The 13,730-nt window shown below is 34.7% G+C and overlaps 1 protein-coding gene and 1 long non-coding RNA gene across 11 annotated transcripts in view; one reads left to right on the plus strand and one right to left on the minus strand.

Annotated features, from left to right (window-relative positions):
* Window positions 1–13,730, minus strand: part of LOC138710132 (nucleolar protein 12-like) — a 717,371-nt gene that overhangs the window by 666,728 nt on the left and 36,913 nt on the right. Inside the window, exon 5 of one of the 10 annotated variants that reach the window (XM_069840772.1) lies at window positions 1,735–3,452. The exons of the other annotated variants lie outside the window; for them this stretch is intronic. Coding sequence (XP_069696873.1) covers window positions 3,414–3,452 — 39 coding nt within the window. The 3' untranslated portion in view covers window positions 1,735–3,413. Of the gene's footprint in view, window positions 1–1,734; window positions 3,453–13,730 lie in introns of those variants that run through there. 10 annotated transcript variants of the gene reach the window in all.
* On the plus strand, window positions 209–3,037 carry LOC138710134 (uncharacterized). The gene is made up of 2 exons (XR_011335076.1): window positions 209–671; window positions 2,936–3,037. It is a non-coding gene; the product is annotated as an uncharacterized lncRNA (long non-coding RNA).

Consider the following 13,730-nt stretch of genomic DNA (forward strand, 5'->3'; position numbering starts at 1 on the left):
GACAAGTTGATTGGAGATTCACGTTTGTGCAACGCAATGAACAATCAAATAAATCAGACATCAACTGATTGGCGATCAGGGATTGATTTGATTTGCGTTTCTGCAACCGGGCCTAAATCTGCCACATTGCCTCAGTATGGGCTGTCAGTTTTGCCACATTAAGAAGTTCACATGAACTTTAATTTTCAGTGAATATTCGAACCTAGAATTATGGCCGTGTGCACCATTCTCGATCATCTAGCCCGTTTATCAGCAATCACGGAAACATGGTCAATTCTTGACAATGATCAAGTTACAGATGCGGTGCACCGACATTTTCCCTCGATCAACTCATTACCGTCAGCTGACGGTACGCTCGCTTGAGAAGAATCATCTGAGCGCTAGGTAACCGCGTATAAAACAGCGAACGAACGCACTCTGTCAATTATCGCTTCGTTTTTGTTTGTCGCCTTGTCGGACTGTTTCAAACATCGTCACAGGTTTCAAAACAAGTTTCATGGAAGAAAAAAAGAAAAGAGCACCGAACTTCTCACAGTTCGAAGTGGGAATTCTTTTAGAACTCGTCGGCAATTCGGCATCTATATTAGAAAATAAAAGTACTGACGGAAGTTCTCTAAGAGAAAAGCAGGCTACCTGGTTGGATTTAACCTCACAATTCAACGCTGTTCCAGGTGAGTTATACGTGTTTACATAATTCGGGAACATTTTAGAACATGGATTGCACGTACCAAATTATGTCTTAAAATACTAAAAAGAACAGATTTGTCTGCGTTTGTCGAATGCGCATCATTATATTTACGAAAAGGCACTTTTCAGTGCCAATAATTTATTTTGTGTGCACAAGGTTGGAATTTTGAACTAAGAGGGAAAGGGTGCAATCCATGTTCTGGAGTTTATCCCATCCACATAATTTATACAGTGGTTATTTCATACTTTTGATAATAATTGGGAAAATTTTAGTATACGGATACCTCACTGACAATTATCTTGAAATAGGCTACTAAAAAGAGCAGATTTGTATGTATTTGTCGAATTCTCATCATCTTGCTTACGAAGAGACATTGCAGAGCCAATAATTTATTTGGGAAAATTTCAGTATACGGATACCTCACTAACAATTATTATTAAAAAAAAAAGGCAATTCATCTGTGTATGTCGAATACGCATCATCATGCATACGAAAAGGAAGTTTTTAGTGCCAATTTATTTTGTGTGCATGAGATTGGAATTTTGGAGTAAGAGGGAAAGGAAAGTATCCTTGTTCTGAAATTTATCCATTTATTTTGTGTTCACAAGGTTGGAATTTTGGAGTAAGAGGGAAAGGAAGGTATCCGTGTAATTTCTCTTAATTCAAGCGTCAATAGCCTTATTGTCCAAAACGTCATGTAGGTCCTAATAGTTTGAAACTGCAAATCTATAGCTAATAAGTGATAATCTCGCATTCCACAAAATGGTCATTTAGTTTTACTATATTATTACCAGCATATAATAACTACTTTATTATTAAATTGGACAGTTAGGCCTAAATAATATTTTGTCCTCAAGTAAAGTCCCCAGAAACATATATAAAATATTAGTCTATTTTTACAAAAAAAATATATATATTTTTATTATTCATCTGCAAACTTGCAGAGACATATCACTTTTTAGCCATCGATATATTATTAGACCTCCCTGTGAAAACTGTTGGGTAGTGTAAGGAGTGATTAAATGAAATTGAAGATTAGACAGAAGTGAATAAAATAAATTTATTGCAATTTATATCAGTGTTCAATATCATAATCAAGTAGTATTATAATTTTAAAAAATTCCAGCGGTCTACATTAATACAAATGAACATGACAGTTATCTGATAAATTAAATCATTTACATCAATTGAACATAATATGTAATAGGTAAATAGCCTATTTACAGTGAGGTCAGTATTAAACTATTTTGAACTACTTTTTACTTCACAAAAACACACAAAAAAAATATTTTTTTTTTAACAATTTTCTCTTTTTTTCTATTAATACAGGGTTGCCGAGTTAAAATTCTGAAAAAGCTGAAATTCATGTTAAAAACAACAAAAATAAGCTGACACCATTAATTATTATTTTCATAAGATAAAATAAGTAAATACATTACCATGCATACAATAACAAACTATTCAGCATTTGAAATGTAAAACACACAACAAATACAGCCAGATTGCTATGAATTATTTTTATTATACTCTTCAGTGTGGTACATCTGACTTTATTAAAATATTTTTTGTCAAACACTTGTTCAGGGCACTTTCCAACATAGTTTAATTTGCAACATGCAATGGAAGAGAGAGTTCTGAGTTTCATTTTGTCGTTTCTATAAAAATGTGTATTGAAAACTTAAATTAACTGATTAATACAAAATAGACATTGGCACAGCAATTGTGACAAAAGCTGACAACAGATATGAACTGACAAGCTGACAAACTTTAGAAAATGCTGGTCAGTTTTAAAACCTGACACTTGGCAAAACTGTTAATAAAATACACTAAACCTAAGTTAAGCTGAGCAAACCTAAACTAAAGTGACAAGCCAGGCTTGCTGTACAGTGAGAGTATATTTCCAAAAAAAATTTCACATTCTTTTTGTAAAACAGCAATTAAATCGAGGTTTTGCAGAAAAAAAAAGTTACGAAATCCAGTACTGACCTCGTTGTAAATAATGAATATGTAATATAATGTGGAGTTATTGGAAGCTGTGATGAGTAAAATAAAATTACACAAGTTCCTTTCTTTCTAAAATTAAATAAGCTTATTATGCAGGGTCCCCTACAAAGTTTGAAGTATATTGTACTTATGGTTGAAAATTATACATTAATAGAGACTGTGAATACATTTAACCCACATTTTCTATATAGCAGCATAATTATTAACATGGTTTTTACATATTTATGTTTCTTTATGTTTTAGGTGTAACAAAAAGGTCTACACAAAATCTAAAAGTATGCTATGAGAATTTAAAAAGACGTCTACGCAAAGACCTTGCAGATGAGAAAGTAGAGACATATAAGACTGGCGGAGGAAAAAAGAACATTAAAACCACAAACATTGACCCTAAACTACTAGAAATTATGGGCCATTCTGTAAGACCCTTACAAAATGCCTTTGACTCTGATACTAGTTATCAGGGTGACGTTTTGTATGATGGTAGTTTGTCAGTAGTAACTACACAGTATGAGGTACCATCAACATCAACTGCTCCTGAAATGGAACCAGTTGAGCAGGCATCAACAGTATCAGCTACTGTAATACAGGACATCACACAGAGAGTAAATGTACAGACACCAGTCGATATGGTATCGCCTAATATCTTCCAAGAAAAGGAAGTGGCACACTCCAAGACCCCAGCCAGCTCCAAGCAGTACCAATGGAATCGTCGTCGGATGCCTCAAAAACCAAAACCTTCATGTGATGCTGTAGCTGACACCTTTAAAAAAAGAATAAATGTACTGGAAAATCAATTACGAATGATGGAGGAAGAACATCTAAAAGAAATTAGGATAAAAAACTTAAAAATTTCAGTGTTACGACAGAAACTAAAATACTGGAAAAAAAAAAATTCTGTTAATTGAAATGCCTACCACTGTCTCTTCCAGTTTTCAACTGGGTCATTCCGTGTCATTTCAACCAATATTCTTTCAAAATGTCACCCACCATCTCAGATCATCTTCGTATTAGGTGAACATGTTTGCTTACCTGAGATGTGAACATAACCAAAATATTTGTTTTACTTGTAGCACCATTTCTTTGTTATAGCTTCATGAAAATATAAAAATTGCATATATGTCACAAACACGGTTTATAAGGTACTCCAGAAACAAAAATTGCTGCAAAAATGGAATAACTGTACTTGATTCTTGTATTTAATTGTTTGTTTGTTATTGAAGATTTTGAAATTACTATTGATATGAAATTATAATTGTTTGCTTTCTTTTACACACAAGCACACACACATTATAACACTTTCCATGGATTTGGGCCAAATGGTTAATCCGTTTCAGTATCAGTTATCAGTAGTTGTTTCAATGGTCGTTCCTAATGTCTTGTTCCCCAAGGTTGGAAATTTTTCATTATTCTTGGGAGACAATGTCGTGGCATCCATTGGATGTGTTCAAACTAGTTATTTTTGTATTTAATCCAGCACTGATGTAACTTTCAGTTACTGGTAATTTAAAATTTGTTTATTAGCCTTGTGATCTAACAAAATAGCTATACTGCGCAGTTTTTCTCATGAACTTCATTTCAGCCGCTCTAATTCTTGATTTATCAGATGTTTCTAGAGTCCATATGTCACTACCATACATTAACATTGGAAGTGCCAAATTGTTATAAATTTTACTCTAGTAGGTACTCCTTGAAAATTTTGTAGGTTAAAAAATATTATTTATGAGTCCTGTTATTTTTAGGAACTTTGAGATGTAATTTTTTTCATTCTCATGAGACAGTAAACATCCTAAATAGTTAAATGACTTTGTTTGCTCAGTGATTTTATTATTAGTAACTATTTCACTTCTTACTGGTTCTTGGCCTATGAATGTCATCATTTTTGTTTTTTATGGTAGAAATTGCCATTTCATAAGCTTGTATAACTTTATTCAGTTTATGCGCTGCTATTTGTAAAAAATATATATATCTGTGTGTGTGTGTGTGTGTGTGTGCGTGCGTATTTTAACTGTATATACTTACAGCCTTAGACACAAAAAATGACAGATCTCCTGTAGTGTGAATTTGTCTAAGTCCATTTTGGACAGCACTTGGTTTACACGACTAGGGAAAGGATATTTATTTTGCACTTAATTTATTATTTGAATATATCTTCCTTATAACACATATATCTTCATAACACCTATAAACAGACAAATAAAAGCAACTAACAAAACAAAGAAGAAAAAGAGCGGAGTCATGCATAAGAAATTTCTTCATGTGTTAACCTAAGCTCTCATTGAATCAATTGAAGTCTTCCGAAGGGGACTTTGTATGGCGGCCCATCATTTTTTGTGTCTAAGGTTGTACATGATACATCATAATAAAGTCTAAATGTGGAGCAACATAGCTTTTAGAACCACTACATATCTGATACAAACAAAAATAGACATTTATAATTGTACCCCGGGTCCAAGTTTAGTAATATAATTTTCACACAAATGTTTGTTGACATTTTATTTCCTTAATATTCCTGTCATTTGGAATTAATGGGTTCATTTGTTTCCTTGGTCACTTGTTATGTTCTTCCTGTTGCTGTGTGCATACTGCCTTCACACAGTGTAATGCTCAAAAGCAACCTCACAGGTATCACTTTGAGACCTATAATATGATAATGCTGGGCCATGTGGACGCATACATTTAACAGTTATATCCCTTTCATCAGTATTTACTGCTTCTGCAAATCTTTTGCACCAGTATGAATCATATACACAAGCCACGTTGGAGTTTGCACTCCAACTGTAATTATTGCACTTCCATTGTGAGCTGATGCTGTAATGTTCATCAGCACTAACCTTTTCGCACCAATTTCATTTATTGACAAGGGCACAAATTGATGTAGACTGTGAGTACCAGAAATTATAAAAGCTTGCTGAAATCGTTTATTCAGTTGGACACGAGTTCATGATGTCTTTTATGGTACAAAGAAAAATTTCAATTTCTTTAAGTGTTTCCCTACAGAAGTTGTAGATCAGACGTACTCATGGTGGGCACATCGCCCAGTGCAGAAGATGGGCGGGTGCTGGAAACTTCTGTACATGCAAACAGACAGTGTCGTGCACTCAGACCTATTGTAACCTAGCAGTAAGGTTGCTTGCGGTTTGTATCATGGATAGACCTATTGATACAATATTTATTTAACCTGGTAGAGAGAGATAAGGCCGTAGCCTTCTCTTTCCCTCTACCAGGGGATTACAACTACAATATCAAAAATATAATTTAATATTAAATTTACAATTACAATAAAATCAAAGTACTAAACATTACTTGTATAATAAAGACTGGACAATTTATTATAGAAGTTAAGACCAAAGAAAGAATTAGTTACTGAAGTACAAATTAAACATAGCATAATTAAATAGGGATGAAATTACTGAAGATCGAAGTATTTTATGCTACAGTAAGGAAGCTATTTACAAAGAGAACAGAAAAGTACCAGCACTACATTTAAAGTGACTCTTTTTGTTCAAACTGACAAACTTGCCAAACACTTACTATGCGGGCACTCTGTTATAGGGACAGAATATAACATTGAGCCACATTACAACATCAGGCATGCTCAAACATATGATACTATGCAAATCATGCAAATCTGGCTTTCAGGTAGTAGCTCCCTGTAAAGCAGGTTTGAATAATTTCAAGAAAAAATTGTTCCGGGGCCGGGTATCGATCCCGGGACCCTTCGCTTAGCACGCGAACGCTCTACTGTTCGAGATGAGCGTATGCAAGTAATATAAAATTTAAAAAGACTGTCATCAGTGAAGTAAGTTATAGGGAAGTAAAGCATTATTCCAGACATTTCCCTGGTTACTGAAAAAAAAAAAACGGAAAAAAATATAAACAAGAAAATGCTTAAAGCAAAATCATAATGATAACATTTAGTTGTGCACATAATGTAAATATATTATAAATACAACACTCTAATTTGAAAAAAAGATATTGAAATAAAGTGATAAAATATTGTCAGTTCCACTAGGACAGTTGTTTTTAATCTTTTTTTGGAAAAAGAGGCCCCTTTGAAAATATGTTGAAAGCTATGGACCCCCTTTCTAGAAAAATATAAAAAAAGGACTAACATTTTCAGATACGCTTCTCCTTTTTTACTGCTGCTTTTTAATTCTGTACTGGTCAATAGGAGCTGGATATTTTTGTGTATTTTACATACACACGGAATTGTGTTCCTGGTGATCCTGCTGACACAGTGTTTTGGTCTTAATAAATTGGCAAAATGTAGAAAAACAAACTATTGTGGAAGAGGGTTTTGCTTTAAAAGTAGAGTATAGTTCTTGCAGATTGCAAAGTATAAGGCATTTCTGTTCATGTACATTTTTTTAAATGCTTTGTCTCTGATGCCTGACAATATTCTGGTAAATTCAGATTATTATAAAAGCCAGTTACCATTTTCACTGTTTCGTCTGCTAGCTTCTTTCCTCTTTTTATGTTTCGAAGATAAAGTCTCCCTTTCTCTTTCACAAGTTTTCTTCATTGCTTCACTCTCTTTCTTTTTTGACCAACTTTAAGAAACTAGTGTTAGTAACTAAATTTTTCCCTGCTAGTTACAGTTTGAATTTTTTGCATTATTAGGTCTAAAAGTATATCAAAATCTTCTGTCTTTTGCTTTATTTCAGTTCTAAGTGTTTCCTCTTCAGGTAGTGAAGCCGAATCAGGGTAAAGGATTCTCCCCCCCCCCCCCCATATAAAATTTACCTAGTTTTGCTTTGAGAGAAGTTGATGCAAGTTCTATTTTATATTTGGCTACAGATGCCGTTCTGTGTTGTGGGATGCCATGGATCTTGAGACACCCAAACTAACAAGGCTTTCATTTATACCCTCTTTAAAGAAAATTTCCATAACAGTTTGACTACAAGATCATCCAAAGGACTGGACTGTTTGCTTCCTCAGAAACTTCTATTATTTTTTTTATCATTTTTCCTGCATATGTATATATATATTGAATAAGCAGTCGCGGACAGCCGATGAGGGATGGTCCTCAGCTTGGGGGTTGGGCGAAGAGCTAACAACCCATCACCGTAAAAAAAACAGCTTGATACGATTCCTTCAAAGTGGGATATGATGATAGAGAATGGATTAATTTTGCTCAGGATAGAGACCAATGGCGGGCTTATGTGAGGGCGGCAATGAAGCTCCGGGTTCCTTAAAAGCCAGTAAGTAAGTAAGTATCATTTTTCCTGCAATTTGGACACATCTTTATGCCAAGTGCAGCATTATGTCCTTTCCTCTGTAATTTCCTGGCATTAACAAGGTAGGCTATATCTCTTTCAAACCAGATATGTTTTTTTGTGTGTTTTAAACAAATTACACTTGCTCAGTATGAGTGAAAACCTCCAGAGATAATTATTTGTTCTTATGGTAATCACAGCATGTTGCCTTTGTTACAAGACTTGATATTGCTATATCTTCTCTCCATAACAGAAATTCTCCTCTTCTTTTGTTTGTTTATTTGTCATTAACAGACCCTTGACAGGTATCAGTATTTGAACAAAAGGCAGCATATGCATTGACTTTATGACAAGGTTTTACAGATAACACTCCATTACAATCACACAGAAATCAACGCAGCCTTATTTTATATGAAAGACTGAAAGGAATACCTAACGTAGACTACTGGAGAACCTTCTCAGATACTCGTACAAGCTTAGAGATCCAACAAGGTTTCATACAGAAAGTTAAATATCTAAAAAAAAACCCAATATAGCCTACCATTAGACAAATATAGTATGGAAAGGTTACAACTTCCATCTTATCCTGTCAATAAATTAAAAATCCAAATTACAATATAACACTATCAACACAAGATTCCAGAAACTGAATGGGTACACATCTACACCGATGGTTCTAAAATCAGCAATAACTTTAATAATACGACTGGTGCTGGAATATATAATAAATTATTTTGCTTTTATATATTTCTAGGTCAAAATTCAACTCACTTTGATGAGAACTTGAAGCAGTCAATTCTACATGAAAACAACTTTTCTATCACAGTAACCTCTTTAATAAAGCTGTTATATTTAGCGATTCTAAATCAGTTATACAAGCCATTAATGCAAACACCTATGCAACAAAAAGAATTACTGAAATTCACCAAAGTATCAAACACTAAGTTATCTCTTCACAATAAATAGTTTTGCAATGGATTCCTTCACACTGTGGAATTCTTGTTAATGAGATAGCAGATTTCTTAACAAAAATTTAAAAAAGGCACAATGATCCAACAAATTAAAAATTCATGTTTATCATTTCAATTTTCCAAAGTAATAATTAAGAAAATCATCCAACAAGAAATACACAAAAAATTAGTAGGCCTACATGAGAGTATAAATAAGCAATGGAATATTTTATTAAACAATAACAATTTAATTCCAGACTGCCCATGAATGAAAGCTGTCGTCGCACTTTTTCAATTATATATGTGATATGATTGTTTGGCTGCTTATCTATATAAAATAAATATTTTTCATACTCCTAATTATTTATTTTGTAAAGAAGAAAATACTATAATGGATATGACACACCTCAAGAATTGTACAAATTTAACAGTACACATCTGTCATAATACTGGGAAGCAAGAATGCAAATGGAAGAACTCCAATACACAGAGCATTAACAACCAAACAACATTGCCTTTGAGACTTATAGTATTAAAGATTATACCTGTACAATAAAAAAAGTAATAAGCCAACAGCAAGTTTACACTATCTAAAGTACTCGTAGGCCTATATCAATATTCCATATATAGCCTAAGTGAATTACCCAAACTTTTCAGAAATATAATGCAAAGCAGAGTTTGAAAATTATAATTTTACATATGCTTTATGTGGCTTAATTTCTAGATTTTATCAACGTATTTTTTTTTCTCGAGAACCTCTCATTTCTAAAAAAACAATTTTCTTCCCTAGTAAAGACTGGTGCACACTTAAAAAAAATCTACAATTCTGAATATACAGCAAATTGTTCTTTATAATATTATACATATCTAAATTTTTGAAGTAATTTGACACTTAGGTAACTAAATTACCAGTATACTGATACCAAGAAGCCATATTGTGAAATTCTCCAATGTATATTGAATAAAATAAAGGAAGAATCAAGGCTCTGGCGTTCATTCTTTACTTTTTATATCTACATTTGTTCCACTCTGCACTCATCAATATCAGTTACTGAGTGAGAACACATGAACTTCAACGGGCTGTAACTCACTCATGCAACAACGGAATAATCTAAATTCTGCCAGATTTCTGTACTGGTACACATAAAACTCATGACCAAATATCATAACAATCGCTATCAGTGGGTGACATGTTTTAGTTGCACTGACACAGAATGACTCTAGCGCTTTGTCTAAAAAATAAGTGTTTCAGAAATTGCTAAATATAAAGTTAAAATTAATGTTCATAATTAAAAGCAAAAATTAATGTTCAATGTTATTACACTGATACTACTGACTGACTTACCTTATTGAAAATGTTGGTTAATTATAGCTTGACGAAATGCTCTCCCAGGCACAGCATCATTGCGCTGCATCAACTCTCCTTGGGGAACAGGTTCATCATCATCAATGTCAGGGCCTCTTAAACCTCGTAACTCCTCTAGTAGTCGCACCATCTGTGGATCTTCAGGCGGTTCTTCATTGCTGGTGCTTCTGGCAATGTTATGCAGTACTGCAGTAGCTGTTATTACAGTCATGGCTTTCTGCAGACCACATCTCAAACCCACTGACAATATTGGAAACCTTCTTTTCCATATACCATACTGCCTTTCTACAGTGTTCCTTGTTTTGATGTGTGCTCTATTATATCGCTGTTCGGCTGGAGTTAGTGGATTTAACAGTGGAGTTAATAAATATGGTTTGCAGGCATAACCTCCATCTCCTAATAAATACCCATGCGGTATTTCACCATTTTCAAATTGTGCTCTACGAGCACAGTTACGAAATATGGTGCTATCATGCACAGATCCTGCCCATCTTGCCACAATATCCCTTATCAATAGATTGTGATCACTGATTGTCTGACAATTCAAAGAGAAATAACCTTTCCTGTTACGGAAGTGTTCTGCGTTGTCTCCCCCAGGAGATTGAATTCTAATATGTGTACAATCTATTGTTCCTATCACACCCGGAAATCCATCTATTTGATGAAATCCATCCATTACATTTTGTAAATCGGCCCTTGCTGGAAAAACAATGAAGCGTGGAAAGAACGATGCAATGATTTCGGACACTTCACTGGTGATACGCTGCACTGTTGTTCGATGTATATTAGCAGTGTCCCCGATAACAATATTAAAAGCACCTGTGGCATACGATCGTAAAGTTGCCAAAACTCTGTTCATAGGAGAAACGGGATTATTTCTGTTGGTAGGGAACTCTAACCTATCGTTCATTTGGTCCACTAACCACCACACTGTTTCTTTACTCAGTCGAAATCTCTCTTCAAATTTTCTGTCTCCCAGATCTTCGAAAGGATCTCCTCTTTCTACAATAACACCAATTCTATTATTTCCGCAGTGATTTGCGTGTTCAAGATACATCATTTCATCTTCGATTCCATCAAGTACGTCAAATCGTGCCGCCATTTTGGTTTTCTCGACTTGACCATGTTCAATTCAAGATAATCAGTCCCACACCCGTGATCAAATTTGATCATCATCAACTCGCTTGTTTAACTTTGATCGAGATTGATACTCCGCAAATTGGCGTTGAAGACGGTCAAGTGCCGACTTAACTTTGGTCAAATTTTGATCGAGAATGGTGCACACGGGCATTAGTGTGTTATTTGTGTTATGTAATGTGTTTTATTAAAGAAAATCCACACAGTCTTTATGTTAATTTAATTATGTTCGGGCAGTCAGTGTTGCCACATATGAAGTTCGCATGAACTTTCATTTTCAGTGAATATTCGAACCTAAAATTAGTGAATTATTTGTGTTATGTAATGTGTTTTAAATAAAGAAAATCCACACAGTTTTTATGTTTATTTAGTTAGGCCTATATTCAGGCTGTCAGTGTTGCCACATATGAAGTTCGCATGAACTTCAATTTTCAGTGAATATTCGAACCTAGAATTAGTGTGTTATTTGTGTTGTCTGCTTTGTTTTAATAAGGAAAATTCAAACAGTTTTTACATTTATTCAGTTATGAGCAAGTGATAGAGAAATAAGCTTCACATGGCTGCAGTTTCAACATTTGGCACCATGAAATACGAACTTTTTTTTTATATGTACTGGTATTTATTTAATTATCCAGCAAAATCTCATATCCGGAACTGGCCTGGTCCCTTTGGTGCCAGTTATGAGAGATTCTACTGTATATCAATACATACAGCATTAAAGTGGAAAACAGGATAGATTTCTTCAATTGTAAACTGTACGACAATGGGCAAGCAGTCAGCCCAGTCTCATGAACATTGTGCAAAACATGAGCAGGGCATCTTACACCTATTAAATTACTTTGAATTTTTTTTTTTTTTTTTTTTTTTTTTTGTGATGCAAATTATCGCCTGTGTGTTTTCAGCTGATATTGCTACTATCTTTTCCTCAAGAATGAACATTTTTTAAGACCTCTAAGACATAGGAAGTTAAATGCTTTACAGTTTCTCCCCCGATAATCACAAACTCCAGTACTCTCAGCATACCTTTATCTGGACAGTGTAAGCTAAGTTTGAGTCCACATGTGTGGAGGAGTTGACCATCACTGAAATTAATGAGTTACTTCATAGAAAATTGTTGAATTTGTTTTAATCTGAAGAGTATGAATTTCTGTTTGAGCAGTGTTTTAATTAGCTGCGGTGCAGTCCATCAACTTAAAACTACAGCTGTGTAGAGCTGAGATGAGATGTTATTGCACCAACATGCGCGAAGTTTTAAATTGCCGGCCAGCAGGGTACAGGAGTGGGGGTTGTTTGGGTTACGGTTCTCAAGCTCAGAGTGGCAGGCATATCCATTTCATCTCTTTCTAAAAACATTCGTCTTACCTTAGTATCACCACTTTCCTACTCAAGAGTCCGAAGGTACCTAATGGAATTACGCCCACTATTCCATCTTTATATTCTTATTCTCCGTCCGAATCAGAGAATCAGACGACTGATCTGTGCTGGAATCAGATGTCCCTAAGTCTATGGAAATGTTCTCAAAAATACTGTCCATCACGTGCTCAATTTCAATGTAATTATTCTCTACTTTCTTCAATAATCATACACTGATATCCATTTTTGGAAGAAGCGATTGCAGGGTCGGCCTCTGTTTATGCGTAGCATAGAAATTATAAATGAGTCTTCTCATGACTTCCTCATCAAAACTGTCTACAGCTGCAACAATCTTCTTCTTCGGCTGTGATTTTTCCAGATTGGAGAAAGAATCTGCTGTTCCTGCCTCAATATTTTTCCCTTCGTTCCTGATTCTGCCAAGGTTCGCTTTGAAATACCAGTGGTAGCCAGTACTCTTGCACACACGCTTTTCAATGGAATTGGTATTCCGTTTACAGCCTCTTCTGACATGAATTTCCATACATTGTATGCTATTTCATGTCCTTGACTATGAACTACTCTATGATTTCACACCTTAGACAATGCCATAATGATGGCGCTCAGAAGGACAATGTTTTCAGTATTAGCAATAGCGGTAGTAACAGAACGATCTGAACTCTCGGAATGCTTGTAACCAACTAACCCAACACCCCTCCAGTTGAGTGTGAGGGCGAGTCCAAGCAAACAAACTAAAATGCGTCCCTCGCGCTGGTACCATAACTTCTCGTCTGGGCTCTACAGCAGTTTGAAATGTAAATCAACCTTCCTGTGCTGCTACAGTAATATGGCAACAACAATAAACATTTAAATCAAAATGGAGCACACTTTAATACAATGTACAGAGAATGATAAAATAACACGAAAAAGATGCACGAACATAAACACAAGGACAAATAAATTGGTTTTTAATACAAAGTCGTTAGTGGCAAATACAGTGGACAAGACTAGATAAGGCT

This window comes from Periplaneta americana, chromosome 12 (assembly GCF_040183065.1).
Source record: "Periplaneta americana isolate PAMFEO1 chromosome 12, P.americana_PAMFEO1_priV1, whole genome shotgun sequence".
NCBI lineage: Eukaryota > Metazoa > Arthropoda > Insecta > Blattodea > Blattidae > Periplaneta > Periplaneta americana.